Source organism: Eptatretus burgeri, chromosome 11 (assembly GCF_056783735.1).
Source record: "Eptatretus burgeri isolate ZD-2024b chromosome 11, Ebu_testis_v1, whole genome shotgun sequence".
NCBI lineage: Eukaryota > Metazoa > Chordata > Myxini > Myxiniformes > Myxinidae > Eptatretus > Eptatretus burgeri.
In genome coordinates, this window is record NC_140971.1 from 13,094,308 (window position 1) to 13,116,462 (window position 22,155).

At 46.2% G+C, this 22,155-nt stretch overlaps 1 protein-coding gene and 1 pseudogene across 8 annotated transcripts in view; both read left to right on the plus strand.

The window, feature by feature from the left end:
* LARS2 (leucyl-tRNA synthetase 2, mitochondrial) overlaps nt 1-11,387 on the plus strand; it is a 91,250-nt gene extending 79,863 nt beyond the window's left edge. For all 7 annotated transcript variants that reach the window (XR_015049079.1, XM_085845236.1, XM_085845237.1 and 4 more), the window contains 2 exons: nt 7,451-7,578; nt 10,930-11,387. Coding sequence is in view for 6 of the 7 variants with exons in the window: in XM_085845236.1 (XP_085701362.1) it covers nt 7,451-7,578; nt 10,930-11,106 (305 nt within the window). In the remaining variant the exon portion in view is untranslated. The remainder of the gene's footprint in view (nt 1-7,450; nt 7,579-10,929) is intronic.
* A 3,643-nt stretch (nt 11,388-15,030) lies between these two features.
* Nucleotides 15,031-20,990, plus strand: LOC147016525 (uncharacterized; annotated as a pseudogene). Its single transcript, XR_015049084.1, has 2 exons — nt 15,031-15,524; nt 15,600-20,990. The product of XR_015049084.1 is annotated as an uncharacterized LOC147016525 (transcript).
* Nucleotides 20,991-22,155: the final 1,165 nt, after the last annotated feature.

Below are 22,155 nucleotides of genomic sequence, written 5' to 3' on the forward strand. Positions count from 1 at the left end.
ATAGCCGTTTTTCTTTTACTATCTTTATTTTGGACCAATCGCCACCATCACAACCACAACAACAACCACCAACCACAACGCCGCTTCACCACAACCGCCATGACCTTTACCGTCGCACCTCGCCACCATCGCATCACCGTCATCTCGCGCCACTCATGGGCACCGATGCTGGACTCGTGTAGGGCGCACGTTGAACAGCGTGTACAAAATCACGGATTTTCTGCTTCAAAAACGGATCGAAAACGACACACGCCCACTTTTTGCCGTCCAATCGGTGAGCGAGGGGCGACTGGCCTCGCCCCCAGGGCGATCGATATATGCAAATTTGTGGATCAAAAAGCCCTCACGCACATTTTTTCTCGGGCCAATGGGGAGCGAGGTGAAAGTTCAAAGGGAGGGAGTCAAAGGCGAAGTTACGGGGGGGATAAAAGGACGGTGTTCGTCAGTCAAAGGAGTAGTAAAGGTCGGAACGAGGCGAAGGAGTCGGAACAGAGAGTCAAGACTTCGCGGGCGGTGGAGCTGCTCGTCAGGTGCGTTGAAGTCGGAACGGAGGGGACGCAGCTGTGGGAGAGGCGGCGAGGGCGGACGAGGGGGTGCTCGCGTCGTGCAGGAGCTGCACCCTGGGAGGCCGGCAGCGCGACCTGGCCGAGGTGGAGACGCTCGTCGCGCACATAATAAAGATCCTCTCTATACCCCGAGCATCAGCAACCCCCTCCTGTTTCCCCCCGCGCTGAGATAGTGCGACCAAGGGGGCCCCGTTCCCACCCCCTGCCAGGCACTGTCCACGAGGCCCGCGGGTTGCGGGGCCATCGCGCGCTCCGCGTCTCATCACCAGACGGGTAGGCCCGACCTGGTCTCGGCCCCAGGCCTACCTCATTCTTGAGGGTATTTCTTTCCTTGGTTTTGGGTATGTGTTGTCGGCGCCGTCTGTGAAGTAGAATTGTATAAGTGTTGCCGTGTGCTCGGTAGTCGGTATTAGCTCTGCACTGTGTTTTCACTTTTATGTTTGCTTTTTGTGTAAAATGGAATTGTGTTTTCTTTTTTGTGTGCATTTGGTGGAATTGTATTTTGTGTGCTTTCCGTCTCGTCGCGAATAAATGTGCTTTATTGTTGAACTGTTCTCCCGCCGCTTCGTCTTTTCCTCCATTGAATCCCCATCTTGCTTCACGTAAAGGGTTGGTAGTGGGCTGAATACGCCCGATAATTAATCGAACCGTCGAGGTCGACGATAACACCGCTCGGTTATTCTGATAGTACGGAACGGGTCGCCATGGCCCGTGTCCGAAGTCGACCTGCGGCGAGGTGCGATCGCTCGTCTACTCCTCCGCGTGGGTACTTAGGTAGTTCGAATTTGGCGAGCAACCCTATCCCACGCGGGGGGCTGATTGGCTCCGATCGCGGTGAGACCGAAGGTCCACCCGTGACTGGTTCCCGGCGTTAGTCCGAGAGGGTCACGACTGGATTGTCCGTCCGGTGGGCGACGTGCCGCGATTCGAGTTACGTGGCCGTTCGCACGCCGGCGGGCGCGAAGACTGCAACAATATATATATATATATATATATATATATATATATATATATATATATATATATACATATATATATATATATACATATATATACATATATACATACAAATGGCATTAAAAACGAAAATGGCACTCTTCGACAGCGTGACTTTGGCAGATATGCCTCCACCTACATTATTACTTCATTATTCATACTTGTTTCAAGTTTGATTTAAATCCCTTCAGCTGAATTATCACATTTTTACCTGAGATGACCTTTGACCTTTCACCTCTTGATAACAAAATCTAATTATCAGTTCATCTTTGCATTATAATGTTGCGGCCCAGGGATCGGGTAAGAAAACCACCAGGGGGGAAGCTATCTCGGCTCCCACCAGACTCCCTGGAATTGTAGGTCGTCGCACACAGATAATTCTGTGACACGGCGGGTCGCAAACCGACTGTGGATTCCAATAACTCAATCGCATGACCTTGGGTCCTCCCGTCTATGGGTTAACCGGGTTAACTAATTTAATCACGTGATTTAATTACCGGGCACCACGGAACGGAACGAATTACCACCCTCGGAACGCCTTGTCCGGACCGGATCACTTTACCGGATCGGATGCAGCCGAGTGACACTGCCAAGGATGGACCGGCTAAAAGGAATGGATCGTTGGGAATAAAGTCCAGGCTAAGCTAGGATTCGGACCATGCTGGATCAATGCAAGAAAAGACAAAAACGAGCTGGGAACATTTCTTATAATTATTTATTTACAAGCAAGCAAAGAAAGGTATGTGGCACAGGGAATAGTTTATTAGGGTGTTATGCAGGGAAAGGAAGAAATGTGAGAGGTGTGGCAATATTACAAGCAACTTACAAAAGCAGACACAGAGCAGACTTAACCCGAAATGATAATAATAATCATCTGCAATCTTACTTATGTGGACAGGTGCCAGGACAACTCGCGCGCACACACACACAAGCCCCGATGAAGAGGAGTTGTGGAAACAAGAAGGGAGAGGAGCTGAGGCTACGGTCTCTCGGTACCTTGTACAATGGATTGCCCGAACGCGCTACCAACACGTTTGGGGGGAATGCTCCATGGTGCAATACCTCAACGATAGCTGGCGCGTTGTTTCTCGCTTTGTGGCAATTCGTGCAAACCGTCGTCCAGAGAATGCGACACGACCATCGGGCGTGAATGGAGGACATGAGTTGGGAGAGTGGAGGCCAGGCGATGATGAAGGAGGGCGGAGTCCAGGTAATGCCGACAGGAGGGCAGAGTCCAGGCGAATGACGAAGTGCAGCTCGTGCAGGGGCAGCAGAACAGAGAGAGAACGAACGGCCCCGCTCCGACCTTTATAGGCCCCATGGGGCAGGAGGGGGCACCCCAAAGCAATGCGTCGTCACCCGAACCAGGTGCTCTGATTGGCCCTGGCCTCCCGCGCGGCCCGGCCTCGATGGCCGGAAGCGGCAACGTTCCCCTTCCGGCCAGGAGGCCCCACGCTGTGAAAATGTCTTGCTCCGACCTCACGACATGATACGAATCGCCCACACTGAACTCCGCCTCATGAATTGCCTTGCAAGAACCCCCTGGCCATGCCCTGATGACCAGCCGAGGGTGGTGTCGGTACCGCATGCCTGTCCAGGCGCCCCTGACCTGCAATGGTCAATGTGCCTGCTCCGTGATGCGCCACGCGGCCTGCGCTGTACAACATGCCTCTGCCCGATCGCAGCTTTGCTGGCCGTAGAGGCGAGAAGGTAAAATGTTAATGCAAATCCATTCACAGACGGTAAGATGTGTCCATTCATGCCCTGCTCTATAAGATGTGTCGATAATAAGGTGTCACGAGCTAAGCATGGGTCTGCCTTCTAGCACGTTCCGTACAGTGCGCGCGGATCCACCATGGCGCACGTGGTCAGCGCTCGCATTCGCCCGATTCTGCTATCGTGTGCACAGGGCGAAATCGATATAATTCGTCCAGAAATGGGTTGAAAAGTACGCACCGCCCATATCGTGCACAACATGGCATGGTTGTCGTTTTTCTATTATCAGCCTCTGCCGATGTAGCTTTTGGCACCAAGCTACGAACCACACTCTCGCGGATATTGGGTCATTTACTTCTGCATTGTGAAAAACAGCATCCGTGCAGCCTCTTTGAGAGATATTCATTCGTATGCCTTTTCAAAGCAACCGGCAATCTCATCCCAAATCATTGGAAGCTTGAGCCGATCATCTCGAGCGGCTGAGCATACTGTATAACTTACCGCAAAAGTTGGGTTGAGGGATTGCTTGAGGATGGGAGCTCTGTGCTATGAATGCTCGCGCGGTGCCGTCGTGGCCTTTCTTTTCCCCTCCCCCGCAGAAGTTATTCTGCGGGTATCATGGTGTTCTCACAGCCGCGGCACGTGCTGCACGTGTTGGACGCAAATTCGGATTTACCTCAAAAATAAGCATAAAAGAAGAGTAGACATGAAATTAGTGGTGTAAGCAAACCTAGCTATGAGATCCCCGCAACGCACATCCCATTTGACCCACTTGTCAAAAGGGAAGGGACTATCTAAACGTATATTAATGGAATAACTGTCTTGGGACCACTCGATGTTGGATGCCATCGCCTTGAAGGCATGCGGTTTCCAGAACCGCAACAATATATATTTATACCAAGTTTGATCAAAATCCCATCACTGGTTCACAAGTTAGTGCTGTAATTTTTACCTCATGGGATCTCTGACCCTTGACCTTTGACCTCTTGACCCCATAATCTAATCAGTTAATCTTTGTATCATTATACATACTTGTACCAAGTTCGATTTATATCCCTTCGGCCATTCTTAAGTTAACAAGGTAACGAAAACCCATCACAGACAGACAGCCGGGCGGACAACCCGAAAACACGATGCCTCTGGCGACTTCGTCAGCAGAGGCATAACAATATATTAATGCCAATCACCATCAATGGGCAAGGGACCTAAGCAAAATATCATGATGGTGATGTGCAACTTTTGACCTCTTAACCCCATCTTGCAGCCTCTTATCTCTCGGCAGATCTTCTTGCTGAGCTTAATGATTCTTTTCCCATGGAGACCCCAGAGCTCCTCAGGTTTTGCGTGAATACTTTACTTCTCTGCTCACTGACTTCCATGGGTGCACCACATTACTCCCCTCTCCTTGCTGGGTTCCCTTGATGGTGTATCGACAAAGTGTGCTGGCAAGCTGGTCATGTAATTTGTGAGTGAACTGGTGTGAGTTGTGAGCAAGTGTGCATGGTGTTGGGCAGTGTGCCTGTGATGTGAAGCGAGGCGGTAGCTGGTGTGGTGTGGTGGGATTTTGTGTTGATGTACATACAAAGCGGCGGCATTCATAAATGATCTTTCTGGCTCTCTGGAAAATTATTCTTTATCTCTTTGCTGATGAATCCACCTTCTGCCGTAACATCCGCATCCTTCATATAGGCAAGAAGCAGCCTCTTCCCTCTCGGCAGACCTTGATAGAATCACGAGACAGACAAACACTTGGAATTTGTCTTTCAATCCTGACAAATCTCACACACTCACTTTGCCTGAAAATACTGTCTAGCAAACCCTCCCATTGACTTCCTGAACAATCATCTTCAAGAAGTTGTCATTCACACATTTTGGCCTCACTATCAGCCATGATCTTTCTTGGGCAATCCTAGGCTCTGTCAGTGTCGTTTTTTTTTTTCTTTTCCGATATCGATATACCGATGGGCTCATACCGGTATATACCAGTATATTGGAAAAATAAATATTTTTACACAGATTCCAAAAATATGTAATGGTCCAATGGTCCATTATGTATTCACATATGATGTACATGTCATTGACACACGGTAATTTTTCAAAGTATTCCCACGTATTCCCAATATTTTTTCCCCCATGATGAGAACAGTTATTTTACTTACAACTTCAGCTTGTATTAAAGATTATTTGCCGTACTGGTATGACTATCGTACCGGTATGACTATTGCGGATCACCATGTCGGTAACTGGCACAGGCTTTCTAAAGCACACTCGATTCATATAAAATAACCAATTGCCAATTGCTTTAAAAACAGCCACGAGGGCATATAAAAACGCGATTGTTTGTATGGTGCTCGGGTGCTGAGGGTTAAAAGTTAAAACCTACTGTACCTACTTCCTGTACCCTGGTATGTTTTGACGTCATACGTTCCACTGTTCCAGGTGTAGCCGACTGCATCAAAGCTTTTCAAATCATGTTCAGTATTTAAAGATTGTAAGCATCTTTCTTCGATTTGTTGGTGATATACCGGTTATTTTTTTATACCGGTTTTTTTCAGTATAACAGTATATTCAGAATTCCAATACTGGCATATCAATATATCGCCAGACCTTAGGCAAACCACATATCGAAGTTGGCCTCCAAAGCCATTTGCTGAGTTTGCATCATCCGTTGTGTAATGTCTTTCTTTGGTACACCTGAGCATTTATCTACCTCCAATGCAGCTTTATGGAGTAATGCTCTCCCCTCTGGGCTGGAGCTCCTGCCTCACACCTTATTCAGTTTGACCCTGTGGAAACCATGGATTTCAAGATCATTGGAATCTTCCCCGATGAAGCCGAGTCTATGGGCCTATCACTTTCCCTTCGCAGAAAGGTCGGTGGTCTCTCTGTCTTCTCCTGCCTCCTTTCTGGTCTTGCACACTGTGACCTTTCTGTGCCCTTCTTCCCCTCCCCCCCCCCTAAGATTTCTGCAGGATGCACATGGTCTGCCAGTAAATATGTTCTGGTGAAACTCTAAAAACCAGTCTCACTGCTCACCTCCACTCATCCATTCCTCTTTTTTTCCCACCCGTGGAACTAACTTCCTCGGTCTCTTCAATCTCGTTCTTACCTTCAGGGCTTCAAGACTGCTGTTCTTCACCATCTCAGATCATCCCCCATTCACAACCATTATATTTTGTACCCCCATAGCCCTCCACAAGACTGCCTCTTTCTGAGTTTCCAGTGTTTCCTTCCGCTTCTTTGATTGAGAGTTTGCAGCTGAAGCCATCTTATTCATGCCCCATGTCCTTCCCTTGCCTTCATTTTTCCCCAAGTCTCTTTTTCTCCAAGTCTCCCTCTATTTTTCCCCCTAAACTCTGCTGTTGGTGTGCACTCCACCTCCACCCCCTTTCCCTCTCTCTTTCGACTGTTCTTTTCGTTCTGTTATTTACTGAAATGTTCTGTGGTCTAGCTTCTCCACAAGCCTCGACACTGTGTGCAAGAAAATGTCCAGTAAGCTAGCTTCGGCCATTTGTTGCTACTCACGTTATTCCTGTGCCCATCACTTTTATTTTAAAATACAGTACACATCAAAATTATAATTCACTAACGTAGGTATTCTGAAATGACAACTCAGTAAAACAAATAGCATCAAGTTAACAGTTGTTCCTCATTGGTTGAGAAATAGATCAACACAACTCCAATGTAAGTACCATGGGGAATTGAACGAGATACCTCCAATGTAAGTACCATGGGGAGTTGAACGAGATAACTCCAATGTAAGTACCATGGGGAGTTGAACGAGATAACTCCAATGTAAGTACCATGGGGGAATTGAACGAGATAACTCCAATGTAAGTACCATGGGGAGTTGAACGAGATAACTCCAATGTAAGTACCATGGGGGAATTGAACGAGATAATTCCAATGTAAGTACCATGGGGAATTGAACGAGATAACTCCAATGCAAGTACCATGGGGAGTTGAACGAGATAACTTCAATGTAAGTACCATGGGGAATTGAACGAGATAACTCCAGTGTCAGTACCATGTGGAGTTGAACGACATAACTTGATTCTTCTTTTCAGATGTAACTTTAGCATTTGTTTTTAACATTAAAACAAGTACAAGTGAAAAGGTTCTTTTCTTTGAAACGTACTCACCATTTGTTACAATCTCGTTCCTTGGTGCAGGCCTGTGCAGTGTGACAAACAAGCAAAGCACTTGTTATGATTGGAAGAGCACTGTTCTGCAGCAGAGATGGCCTGTCATGGACTCGTACTACAAGGCACCGAGTGACACGATTGAAATGCTCATAAAAGTAGGAAAAACTTCTGTGTGCCACATTTTTACAATGAAGCTTATTACCGTAGCCGAAGGAGAGGATGTTGCATTTGGGTCCGTTTGTTTGTTTATCTGTTTGCTTGTCCGCACAGAACTTTCGTGTTTTTCTCCGCAACTGTTTGTCGGATTGAGATTGTTTTAATGATAATTATGATGTCATAGGTCACATGGTGTGGCAGCCATGTTGGAAAAATGGAAAAACTTTAGAACCCTATATCCCTGAAACCGCACCAACGAAAAAAGTGAAACTTGGCACATAGCAAGTACTCCGCATGGGGAATGAGTGTGATTTTTTTTTTTTTAATGACATCATAGTTGCCTTCGTTATGTCATCATAATTATTCCCGCGCTTTCAAAGAAAAGCGGGAATATTGTGATTGTCTCCGCCGTCCGTCCGTACGTCCGTCTGTCTGTCTTACTCTGTAACTTCTCCTACACCATTTCAAATAGGAACTTGAAACTTTGGGACATAGTAGATATATGTATGGGGAAGTGCACAACACTTTCGGATTTTTGATATGATCCCTAGGGGGCGGGCCAGAGGGGTTGGGGTCATGGTGGTCGATTTTTATTATCCCCCGCCGTGTGGCAGAAGGGGGATATTGTTGTCACCCGGGTCGTCCGTCCGGCTGGCTGGGTGTTAAGATTTATAGCTGTGAGTGTGATAACTCATCAACTGTTCGCCATATCGATTTGAAATTTGGGTCACACATGTACCACCTGAAAAGGAAGAACCCTATTGATTTTGGGCGTGACCGGATCCAAGATGGCCGACTGGGGCAGCCATCTTGAAAAAATGTTTTTTGTAATAGTCATGCGCCACTTAACGATGGGGTTACATTCTGAGAAATGCGTCGTTAACCGACGTCGTCATTGTGCGAACATCATTTTTTTTTTTTTCCTTTTTCGTTTTTGAACATCGTACTTACACAAACCTAGACACCTTGGCTGTATGGTGTAGCCTATTGCTCCTCGGATACAAACCTGTACAGCATGTTACTGTACTGAATACTGTCGGCAATTGTAACACACATCCAAGAGAGACGGAAGACACGTTAGATTTACCTTTGTGCTGTTCATGACAGCCATGGGTGTTGTTAGCAGCAGCTTACAATCTCCTCTCGCATCGATTATAGAAAGGTGAATAAATAGTGTTTGGATTTTATAAATACGTAATCATTGCATCGATGTTATAATTTATAAATGAAGAAACGAGCACCTGTCAATTGTGATATATATTTTCGGAACAGTGCGATTGTTTTAACAACATAAAAAGGTTCACTAAAAATAAACTTGCTTTAATTTCGACTAACAACAACGATTTATTCGCGGAATTCTTCAATTCAAAGGTAATTTACTTGCTGGAAGGTAAACGTGGAAACATTGGTTCAGTTTGAAAACCGATTTCCTTGAATCCCGATTTAGCACGACCCTGCTTTTTTCGCGATGACATTTTATGGACCTCAACGATCGCATTATAACGGGGCCACACAGTCGTTTATTATCATTATGAAGTATTATGCACTGTACAGTGTACATAATTGTAAGTGCTATTTTTATATGACTGGCAGCGCTACGTCGGCTACATCACTCGGCGATAGAAATGTTTCAGCTCCATTATAATTGAGCTGGCAGATCTGTCGTATATGCGATCACCGTCGTAAATGCGATTATGGGACCACCATCGTATATGCGATCCGTAGTTGCCCGAAACGTCGTTATGCGGCGCATGACTGTAAATGGAAACCACTTATCTGATTTCAATTATTTTTCAATGGCGGTTGATATTGGGCGTGGCCGGATCCAAGATGTCCGACTGGGGCGGCCATCTTGAAAAAAATGTTTTTTGTAATAAATGGAAAACCGCTTATCTGATTTCAATTATTTTTCAATGGTGGGGGATTCCCCATCTCTGATGGTATATTTATAATTAATATTATACACAGTTCATTCCTATAAATAAATTGATTCACAGTTCAATATTGCTGGACAGTGTTAAATTAATGTTTCATGAAATGTTGACATGCTTGCAATGACTTCTGATTTAGTAAACATAGTACGTCTTTAGTCATAAAGCACATCAAATAGAAAAGAATAGTCATTCCATTCTGCAAGATAAAATTTCACCTTGCGTTAATGGGACAAAGCAGTGCGCGCGGGAATATGTGATGGTGTGCCATCGACAACGTAGTTCTAGTTGCATATGTAGAACGCTACATCCGATCAGTATGAAAATTGTTGTGGGTCATCTCGGGATAAAATGGTCCAAAATTTTTTTTGATGATGTCATAGGTCACGTAATTCGGCAGCTATATTGTTAAAAAAAAATCTCTGAAATGGCTGAACAGATCAACGTGAAACTTTACACATATGACTGTATCCATGAGGAGCAAAAGGTTCATACATATGATGTCATAGGTTACATGGTTTGGCAGCCATATTGGAATTACCCTAAAACATATTTTTAAAATCTTCTTCTCCAGAACCGCTGGACAGATCAAGGGGAAACCACATAAATGCTTCCCAAGGCATGCATGTACAAGGTTGTTTAGGAATAATTAATATCACATGTTTGGCAGCCATATTGGATTTAAGAAAAATATTAAATAATGTTTTCTCTAGACCCGTTTAATCAATCGATGTGAAACTTCACAATTGTGGTCCAGTTGTGATGGGGAATATATGTTTATATTTCAACTTGATCGGACACATGGTCTGGCAGCCAGAATTATTTAATTTTTGGATGTGGATTTTTTTATTGAGTAAGGCTCACTTGGCTGTGCCTCCATGGGTTTTGAGGGTGGAGGAATAGCAGCTGAACTGCAAATCCTATCCAGGTTCCTCCTGATGACTTTATCTTTGCTTGTTCAGGTTCCTTCTGATTACTCCAATGCAGGACTGTACCAATTTGGTCTTCCATTTGATTTGAATTGAATTTATTCTAAGCCCATTCTATATTCAATTGAATGATAATTTTAAAAAACGTCATGGGTCAGGGTCAGGTGTTCGATCAAAACAGGACGTCTTGGTACCCGATCATCACTGCCAGCAGTTATAAAGTAGCAGTTCTAATTATATATCTTATTAATTACGTAACACACCTGTACACAAACACCACTCAACCCTCCACACAAAACAAGTCCTGGCGAGGGTCTGCAATCCACTGATTGCTCTTTTCTGTTGTTTTAAATGCAATTGCTTTGCATTTTAAATTTGTGACGAATGTACAAAAACTGCAAAACACATTTGAAAGATGTCAATGTGAAGTACAATGCTGGTTTTTGGGGCTGCGTTGCCTCTGTTTAAGCACAGGTTCCACTGTGTGCAGATAAACAACAAGTCTTGTGGCAGGTTGGCCATGGCAGCTTGTGTGGCACGCGATGCAGATGCCGTGAGAGCGCTCGTTGAGCACAGTGATATCGGCAAGAGGCTGCTGACGGGTCAGACGGTCACCCGTACAATTCTGTCACCACGGACCAACCTCGTCAACTTTCTCGTGCACTAATAGGTTGATGACTTCACGGCTGCAGTAATGAAGTGTTGCCTTTGTGCATGTTCACACTTATTGTGCAGCAGTTGATGTATGCACATCGACCTGAACCTTTTCTCTCCATTGCGTGAAATGTTAAAATGTGTGTCTGAATTTATTTGTAGGACAATGTGTTTGTGCATTAACTCGTCCGATGAGGAAAAGTAATTGTACTGACTTACAAGTATTTTTCCACATACCAGGTGAAATGATTGGCCACCTGGCAATTTGAGTAAAACTCTACTTTTTAAAGGAAAGTGAATCATTTTTGTTTAATGTAGACATAATGGAGGGAACATGTGTTGTGGGTTACTCTTCCTTCTCCAAGATGATTTGAACGAGGAAGCTGAAACTTTGAGGGATTCATGAGGATACCCTGGAGTTGTGCCTGTGAAAGTTTTGTTTGATTCCATCAAGTTTGGAGGAAAAAAAAGTTTTTCCCCAAATCTTGGAATTTTCCTCCTTTCGTGATTGAAGTAGTACTGCAGCAGCATTTTCTTCTTCTTCTTCTTCTTCTTTTGGCTGCTCCCACAAGGGGTCACCACAGCGGATCATCCGTCTCCATTTCGCTCTATCCTCCACATCTTCCATTGATACTCCAACCACCCACATGTTCTCCCTCACCGCATCTATGAACCTCTTCTTTGGCCTTCCTCTTCTCCTCCTACCTGGCGTCTCCATCCTCAGCATCCTTCTCCCGATATACTCCGCTTCCCTCCTGTGCACATGTCCAAACCATCTAAATCTCGCCTCTCTCACTTTGTCTCCAAGCCGTCCAACCTGCGCTGTCCCTCTAATAAACTTATTCCTTATCCTGTCCATCCTCGTCACTCCCAACGACAATCGCAGCATGTTTAACTCTGCCACCTCCAGCCCGGCTTCCTGTCTTTTTGTTAGCGCCACCGCCTCCAAACCATACAACATAGCTGGTCTCACTACCGTCTTGTATACTTTCCCCTTCACTCTTGCAGCGACCCTTCTGTCACAAATCACTCCTGCAACTCTTCTCCAACCACTCCATCCTGCCTTCCCTCTCTTTTTGACTTCTCCACCACACTCTCTGTGACTTTGGACAGTTGATCCCAAGTATTTAAACCCATCCAGCTTCCCCACCTCAACTCCTAGCAACCGCACCATACCACCATCCTCCCTCGCATTTACGCACATGTACTCCGTCTTACTCCGACTGACTATCATTCCCCTTCTCTCCAGTGTGTAGCTCCATCTCTCGAGGCTCGCCTCAGCCTGCTCCTGACTCTCCCGACAGATCATGATGTCATCCGCAAACATCATAGTCCATGGAGACTCCAGTCTGATCTCGTCCGTCAACCTATCCATCACCATTGCAAACGGGAAAGGGCTCAGGGTAGATCCTTGGTGCAATCCCACTTTTACCTTAAACCGGTCCGTCATTCCTCCCGCACACCTCACCGCTGTCACACTGTCCTCAGACATATCCTGCACCATCCTCACATACTTCTCCACAACTCCCGACTTCCTCAAACAATACCACAACTCCTCTCTTGGCACCCTATCGTAAGCTTTCTCAAAATCCACGACACACACAATGCAACTCCTTCTGGCCTTCCCTATACTTCTCCATCAACATTCTCAAAGCAAACATCGCATCAGTGGTGCTCTTTCCTGGCATAAACCCATATTGCTGCTCACAAATCATCACCTCTCTTCTCAACCGAGCTTCCACTACTCTTTCCCACAACTTCATGGTGTGGCTTAACAACTTTATCCCTCTGTAATTTCCACAGCTCTGCACATCACCCTTGTTCTTGAAAATCGGAACCAGTACACTTAATCTCCACTCCTCCGGCATCCTCTCACTTTCCAAGACTTTATTAAACAATTTGGTTAAAAACCCCACTGCCATCTCTCCGAAACACTTCCATGCCTCCACTGGTATATCATCTGGGCCAACCGCCTTTCCACTCTTCATCCTCTTCATAGCAGTCCTCACTTCATCCTTTCTGATCCACCCCACTTCCTGATTCACGATCTCCACCTCTTCCAACCTTCTCTCTCATTTTCTTCATTCATCAGCTCCTCAAAGTACTCCATCCACCTTCTCAACACACTCTCCTCGCTTGTCAGCACATTCCCATTTGCGTCCTTTATCACCCGAACCTGCAGCACATCCTTCCCAGCTCGGTCCCTCTGTCTTGCCAATCGGTATAAATCCTTTTCCCCTTCTTTTGTATCCAACTTCTCATACAGCTCGCCATATGCCTTTTCCTTGGCCTTTGCCACCTCTCTCTTTGCCTTTCGCCACCACTCCTTGTACTCCTGCCTACTTTCTTCATCTCTCTGACTATCCCACTTCCTTTTTCACCAACCCCTTCTTCCTTGTACTCTCGTGTACTTCCTCGTTCCACCACCAAGTCTCCTTATCTTCCTTCCTCTGTCCAGATGTCACACCAAGTACCTTCCTCGCTGTCTCCTTCACCACTTCTGCTGTAGTTGCCCAATCATCCCACCCATCTTTACCATCATCCAACACCTGTCTCGCCTCCTCCCGAAATTTCTCGCAACAGTCTTCCTCCTTCAGCTTCCACCATCTGGTTCTTGGTTCAGCCCTCACTCTCTTCCTCAACCTCACCTCTAAAATCATCCTGCAGACGACCAATCGATGCTGTCGAGCTGCACTCTCCCCTGCCACCACCTCACAGTCTCTAATCTCTTTCAGGTTGCATCTCCTGCTTCAGATGCAATCCACCTGTGTGCACTTTCCTCCACTCTTGTACGTCACCCTGTGTTCCTCCTTCTTGAAATATGTATTTACCACCACCATTTCCATTCTTTTTGCAAAATGTACCACCATTTGCCCTTCCACATTCCTCTCGTTGAGACCGTACCTACCCATCACTTCCTCATCCTCTTTATTCCCTTCCCCAACATGCCCATTGAAATCTGCTCCAATCACCACTCTTTCATCCTTGGATACACTCTCCACTACTTCATCTAACTCACTCCAAAAATCTTCTTTATACTCCATCTCGCACTCCATATGCACTGATGACATTCATCATCACCCCTTCAATTTCCAACTTCACACTCATCACTCGGTCCAACACTCTCCTCACCCCCAATACCCTCTTGGCATAATCCTCCTTCAGGATTACCCCGACACCATTTCTCCTCCCATCCACACCATGGTAGAACAGTTTGAAACCACCTCCAATGCTCCGAGCCTTACTCCCTATCCACTTGGTCTCTTGTACACACAGTATGTCCACCTTTCTTCTCTCCATCATATCAGCCAACTCTGGCCCTTTGCCAGTCATCGTCCCAACATTCAGAGTTCCAACTCTCACCTCCACACTTCTACCCTTCCCCCTCTCCCACTGCCTCCAGACTCGCCTTCCCCGTCTCCTTCTCCTCCTTCGCCCAGCAGTAGCACAATTTCCACCGGTACCCTGCTGACCAATGGTACCGGTGGCGGTCGTTGGTAACCCGGGCCTCGACCAATCCGCTATGGAAATTTGTTTTGTTGTCCGCATAATGATTTGGCATAGGTTTTTTTTTTTTACGCCGGATGCCCTTCCTGAAGCAACCCTGGTCGCCTCATATGACACACAGGGATATGGTACACCTATTCTAACCGGGGCATACACCGGGCCCAGCACAACTGGTACGCATTTTGCCGACCTCGGAAGGATGACAGGCTGAGTCAACCTCCTGGTGTATATACGACTGAGTATATATGTATATGAGTATATATGTATATGTATATATATGTATATGTATATATATGTATATGTATATATATATATATGTATATGTATATATGTGTATATATATATATATATGTATATATATATATATATATATATGTATATGTGTATATATATATATGTATATGTATATATATGTATATGTATATATGTATATATGTATGTATATATAGATAAATTCAGTGGCCCAACGGGGATTGAACTCAGGACCTTTTGGGTCCCAAGCCGCTGCCCAACCCACTGCGCCAACACCAGGCTTGTAGTAGTACTGCAGCAGAGCAAACCAATTGTTCGACTTTTCATAAAAGCACCAAAATTGGTACATATGTTGACCAATGTATTCTGGATATGGAGCCATTCGAGATTTCGCCTTGGTCAGCTTTGGCGGCCATTTTCCAACATGGCCGCCATTCTACTTTACCAACACGGGATATCTGTCATTGTTATTCTCTTTGTCGGTTTCTCAGAGGTGATAAATACTCCAAGTGATGTGCATTTACAAAGGAAAACAATACAAATGTCATTTGTGTTGATTTATTATATTTCCAACCATTGTATTGGGGAAAAATGGTCATTTTTATTGGAAAATCCATTTTCGCACACAGCATCAGTGACAGGTTCAGAAGTATTTTGTTATTGGTAATATTGGTGTTGTAGTAGTAGTAGTAGTAGTAGTAGTAGTAGTAGTAGTAGTAGTAGTAGTAGTAGTAGTAGTAGTAGTAGTAGTAGTAGTAGTAGTAGTAGTAGTAGTAGTAGTAAGTAGTATTAGTGTGGTAACAAGGTGTTTTGTGTCTTTGCAGAATCTTATTCTTTCGGCTGCTCCCGAAAGGGGTCGCCACAGCGGATCAACCATCTCCATTTCGCTCTATCCTCCACATCTTCCATTGACACTCCAACCACCCATATGTCCGCCCTCACCGCATCCATGAACCTCTTCTTTGGCCTTCCTCTTCTCCTGCCTGGTGGCTCCATCCTCAGCATCCTTCTCCCGATATACTCTGCTTCCCTCCTGTGCACATGCACAAACCATCTCAATCTCACCTCTCTCACTTTGTCTCCAAACCGTCCTCCCTGTGCTGTCCCTCTAATATACTCATTCCTTATCCTGTCCATCCTCGTCACTCCCAACAAGAATCGCAGCCTCTTTAACTCTGCCACCTCCAGCTCCGCTTCCTGTCTTTTTGTTAGCGCCACCGCCTCCAAACCTTACAACATAGCTGGTCTCACTACCGTCTTGTATACTTTCCCCTTCACTCTTGCAGCTACCCTTCTGTCACAAATCACTCCTGCAACTCCTCTCCACCCACTCCATCTTGCCTGCACTCTCTTTTTTCACTTCTCTTCCACATTCTCCGTTACTTTGAACAGTTGATCCCAAGTATTTAAACCCATCCACCTTCCCCACCTCAACTCCTTGCAACCGCACCATACCAACACCCTCCCTCTCATTTACGCACATGTACTCCGTCTTACTCCGACTGACTATCATTCCCCTTCTCTCCAGTGCGTACCTCCACCTCTCGAGGCTCGCCTCAGCCTGCTCCCTACCCTCTCTACAGATCATGATGTCAGCCGTGAACATCATAGTCCATGGAGACTCCAGTCTGATCTCGTCCGTCAACCTGTCCATCACCATTGCAAACAGGAAAGAGCTCGAGTTGATCTTTGGTGCAATCCCACTTTTACCTTAAACCGGTCAGTCATTCCTACCGCACACCTCACCGCTGTCACACTGTCCTCATACATATCCTGCACGATCCTCACATACTTCTCCACCACTCCCGACTTCCTCATACAATGCCACAACTCCTCTCTTGGCACCCTATCATAAGCTTTCTCTAAATCCACAAACACACAATGTAACTCTTTCTGCCCTTCCCTCTACTTCTCCATCAACATTCTCAAAGCAAACATCACCTCAGTGGTGCTCTTTCCTGGCATAAACCCATATTGCTGCTCACAAATCGTCACCTCTCCTCTCAACCTGGCTTCCACGACTCTTTCTCACAACTTCATGGTGTGGCTTAACAACTTTATCCCTCTGTAATTTCCACAGCTCTGCACATCACCCTTATTCTTGAAAATCGGAACCAGTACACTTAATCTCCACTCCTCCGGCATCCTCTCACTTTCCAAGACTTTATTAAACAATCTGGTTAACAACCCCACTGCCATCTCTCCTCAGCACTTCCATGCCTCCACTGGTATACCATCTGGGCCAACCGCCTTTCCACTTTTCATCCTCTTCATAGCAGTCCTCACTTCATCCTTACTGATTCACCCCACTTCCTGATTCACTATCTCCACCTCTTCCAACCTTCTCTCTCTCTCTCTCATTTTCTTCATTCATCAGCTCCGCAAAGTACTCCATCCACCTTCTCAACACGCTCTCCTCGCTTGTCAGCACATTCCCATTTGCGTCCTTTATCACCCAAACCTGCAGCACATCCTTCCCAGCTCGGTCCCTCTTTCTTGCCAATCGGTATAAATCCTTTTCCCCTTGTTTTGCGTCCAACTTCTCATACAGCTCGCCATATGCATTTTCCTTAGCCTTTGCCACCTCTCTTTGCCTTTCGCTGCCACTCCTTGTACTCCTGCCTACTTTCTTCATCTCTCTGACTATCCCACTTCCTTTTTCGCCAACCCCTTCTTCCTTCGACTCTCCTGTACTTCCTCGTTCCACCAAGTCTCCTTGTCTTCCTTCCTCTGTCCAGATGTCACACCAAGTACCTTCCTCGCTGTCTCTCACCACTTCTGCTGTCGTTGCCCAATCATCCCACCCATCTTTACCATCATCCAACGCCTGTCTCATCTCCTCCCTAAATTTCACACAACAGTCTTCCTCCTTCAGCTTCCACCATCTGGTTCTTAGTTCAGCCCTCACTCTCTTCCTCAACCTCACCTCCAAAATCATCCTACAGACCACCAATCGATGCTGTCGAGCTGCACTCTCCCCTGCCACCACCTCACAGTCTCTAATCTCTTTCAGGTTGCACCTCCTGCTTAAGATGTAATCCACCTGTGTGCACTTTCCTCCACTCTTGTACGTCACCCTGTGTTCCTCCTTCTTCTTGAAATACGTATTAACCACTGCCATTTCCATTCTTTTTGCAAACTCTGCCACCATTTGCCCTTCCACATTTCTCTCGTTGAGACCGTACCTACCCATCAACCTCCTCATCCTCTTTATTCCCTTTCCCAACATGCCCATTGAAATCTGCTCCAATCACCACTCTTTCATCCTTGGATACACTCTCCACCACTTCATCTAACTCACTCCAGAAATCTTCTTTATACTCCATCTCACACTCCATATGCACTGATGACATTCACCATCACCCCTTCAATTTCCAACTTCACACTCATCACTCGGTCAGACACTCTCCTCACCTCCAATACCCTCTTGACATTATCCTCCTTCAGGATGACCCCGACACCATTTCTCCTCCTATCCACGCCATGGTACAACAGTTTGAAACCACCTCCAATGCTCCTCGTCTTACTCCCCATCCACTTGGTCTCTTGTACACACAGTATGTCCACCTTTCTTCTCTCCATCATATCAGCCAACTCTCGCCCTTTGCCAGTCAGTCCCAACATTCAGAGTTCCAACTCTCACCTCCACACTTCTGCCCTTCCCCCTCTCCCACTGCCTCCGGACTCGCCTTCCCCGTCTCCTTCTCCTCCTTCTCCCAGCAGTCGCACAATTTCCACCGGTACCCTGCTGACCAATGGTACCGGTGGCGGTCGTTGGTAACCCGGGCCTCGACCGATCTGGTATGGAAATTCGTTTTGTTGTCCGCAGAATGATTTGGCATCGGTTTTTACGCCGGATGCCCTTCCTGACGCAACCCTGGTCGCCTCATATGACACACAGGGATATGGTACACCTATTCGAACCAGGGCATACACCGGACCCAGTACACTGGTACTCATTTTGCCGACCTCGGAAGGATGACAGGCTGAGTCAACCCTCTGGTGTATATCCGACTGAGTATATATACATATGATATCCATATGATATCCATGCAGTATATACATATGATATACATGCAGTATATACATATGATATACATGCAGTATATATGTATATATATTTCAGTGGCCCAACGGGGATTGAACTCAGGACCTTTTGGGTCCCAAGCCGCTGCCCTAACCACTGCGCCAACACCAGGCTTATTGTAGTACTGCAGCATAGCAAACCAATTGTTCGACTTTTCATGAAAGCACCAAAATTGGTACATATGTTGTCTCATGTATTCTGAACAATTCTGGATATGGAGCCACTCGAGATTTTGCCTTGGTCAGCTTTGGCGGCCATTTTCCAAAATGGCCGCCATTCTTCTTTAACAACACGGGATATCTGTCATTGTTATTCTCTTTGTCGGTTTCTCAGAGGTGATAAATACTCCATGTGATGTGCATTTACAAAGCAAAACAATACAAATGTCATTTGTGTTGATATATTATATTTCCAACCATTGTATTGGGGGAAAATGGTCATTTTTATGGGAAAATCCATTTTCACACACAGCATCAGTGACAGGTTCAGAAGTATTTTGTTGTGGTGGTGGTAGTGGTGGAAGTGGTGTTGTAATTGGTAATATTGGTGTGGTAGTAAGTAGTATTAGTGTGGTAACAAGGTGTTTTGTCTTTGCAGAATATGGAGTGATAATCATCAGGAGCGGAGTCAACACGAGCGGGAGTGACCATGTCAAAGAAGTTTCAGCACCCAAACACAGGGAGTGGGTACAAGACACTGGCAGGAATCTGATGCAGTTTGGAGAGTTGGGCTTACTACTCAGAACGCTGCAGCTTGATAGACTTGATGAAGGAGAGGGCTTCGAGGCTGCACTGGTTGCTCACAAAGCTGTCTATCATAAACGATGCATGCTTCATTTTAATACAACAAAGTTGCAAAGAGCCCAGCAGGAGGCAGCTCATCTGGTGAAGGCAATGCCGTGCCAGGAAAGTGCACCAGGTCACTCAGTGCAGAATCAAGTACCTCTAATCAACCCTCATGCCTCTTCTGCAGACAGTCTGGTGTAGACACCTTACATGAAGCCACCACCTTCAAGATTGATCAGCGTGTGCGGCAGTGTGCAACACAAATTGGAGACCACGAACTGCTGGCATGGCTCAGCATGGGTGATATGAGAGCTCTTGATGTCAAGTATCATTCCAAGTGTTTAATGTCTCTCTACAATCGCGCAAAGTCCTCTGTCAATGCTGAAGACAAGACTGGTCATGAAAGTGTGGTCTCCGGAATTGTGCTGGCAGAACTTTCCCTTAACATTGAAGATACTCACCTGGAAGAGGACACATCTCCTGTATTCAAACTTGCCGACCTCGCAAGGCTAAAAGAACGCCTACGAGCCCAGCTCCCAGGCCTACGGGCACAGAACAAAGGACGATATGTCCTGTTGGCATTTGATGAGGACATTGGCGAGGCACTTGGCAAAGCATGCGAGCTGGACTGTGACAGTGAATTCGTTCACCTCACACGAGCTTCACAGATAGCTCGTCGAAACATGTTTGAGGAAGCCAACTCAATCACTTGCTCATTCAAGGAAGGCTGCCAGCAGGAGGCTGTGCCACCTGTGCTACTTTCGCTGGTAAATATGGTGCTGCATGGACCCTCCATCAAGAATCAATTTGATGCTCCTTCAAGACAGGCAGCTTTGTCCATTGCACAGCTCCTGAAATTCAACGGTGCCGAGCATCGCCAGAAGCAGAAAAGAAGCACCTCTCCTGTTGGTACAAAGACACAAGAACATACAGCTGTCAGACATGCCACATCTCAAGAAACTCCTCTGCCAATGTACATTGGCCTGATGCTGCACGCTGAGACTCGCAAGAGGGGACCAGTCGACAATCTTCAATTGTGGTCTCAGCATCTCATACGACCGTGTCCTGCGCCTTTCTGCAGAGATGGGAAACCGGGCGTGTCAGATGTTCCAAACAGAACAAGTGGTCTGCCTGCCAACCTTGCGTGGTAGTGTGTTCACGACCGCAGCTGTGGACAACATAGACCACAACCCTAGTTCCACAACAGCAAAGGATTCGTTCCACGGAACGTGGGATTGTCAACACGGTCGTATGAGATGCTGAGACCACAACTGAAGAGATTGTTGACTGGTCCCCTCTTGTCTTCAGCATTGACAGAGGACTTTGCACGATTGTAGAGAGACATTAAACACTTGGAATGATACTTGACATCAAGAGCTCCCATATCACCCATGCTGAGCCATGCCAGCAGTTCGTGGTCTCCAATTTGTGTTGCACACTGCTGCACACGCTGATCAATCTTGAAGGTGGTGGCTTCATGTAAGGTGTCTACACCAGACTGTCTGCAGAAGAGGCATGAGGGTTGATTAGAGGTACTTGATTCTGCACTGAGTGACCTGGTGCACTTTCCTGGCATGGCATTGCCTTCACCAGATGAGCTGCCTCCTGCTGGCCTCTTTGCAACTTTGTTGTATTAAAATGAAGCATGCATCGTTTATGATAGACAGCTTTGTGAGCAACCAGTGTGGCCTTGATGCCCTCTCCTTCAACAAGTCTATCAAGCTGTAGCGTTCTGGGTAGTAAGCCCAACTCTCCAAACTGCATCAGATTCCCAGCCAGTGTCTTGTACCCACTCCCTGTGTTTGGGTGTTTCGTATTTTCTGGGCAAACAAGGGACTCTCCTGTGTCCTCCTGGCATATGGCACACAGTTCCCAGTTTGTGTTAGATGGGCCAAGAGAAGCACGGTCCATGGAAGAATGCACTAGCTGGAACTTCTTTGACATGGTCACTCCCGCTCGTGTTGACTCTGCTCCTGATGATTATCACTCCATATTCTGCAAAGACACTGTCACACTGTCACAGTCCACAAAGACACAGCCTGGTGTTGGCGCAGTGGTTAGGGCAGTGGCTTGGGACCCAAAAGGTCCTGAGTTCAAGCCCTGTTGGGCCACTGAATTAATATATATGTATAATGGATATATGTATAATATATATTTATATATCTTCTTCTTCTTCTTCTTCTTTCGGCTGCTCCCGTTAGGGGTCGCCACAGCAGATCATCCGTATGATCCGCATAGTGATTTGGCACATGTTTTATGCCAGATGCCCTTCCTGACGCAACCCTGGTTGCCTCTTACGACACAGGGATATGGTACACCTATTTTAACCGGGGAACACACCGGGCCCAGTACACTGGTGGTACTCATTTCGCCGACCTCAGAAGGATGACAGGCTGAGTCAACCCCCTGGTGTTATACGACTTGGTATATA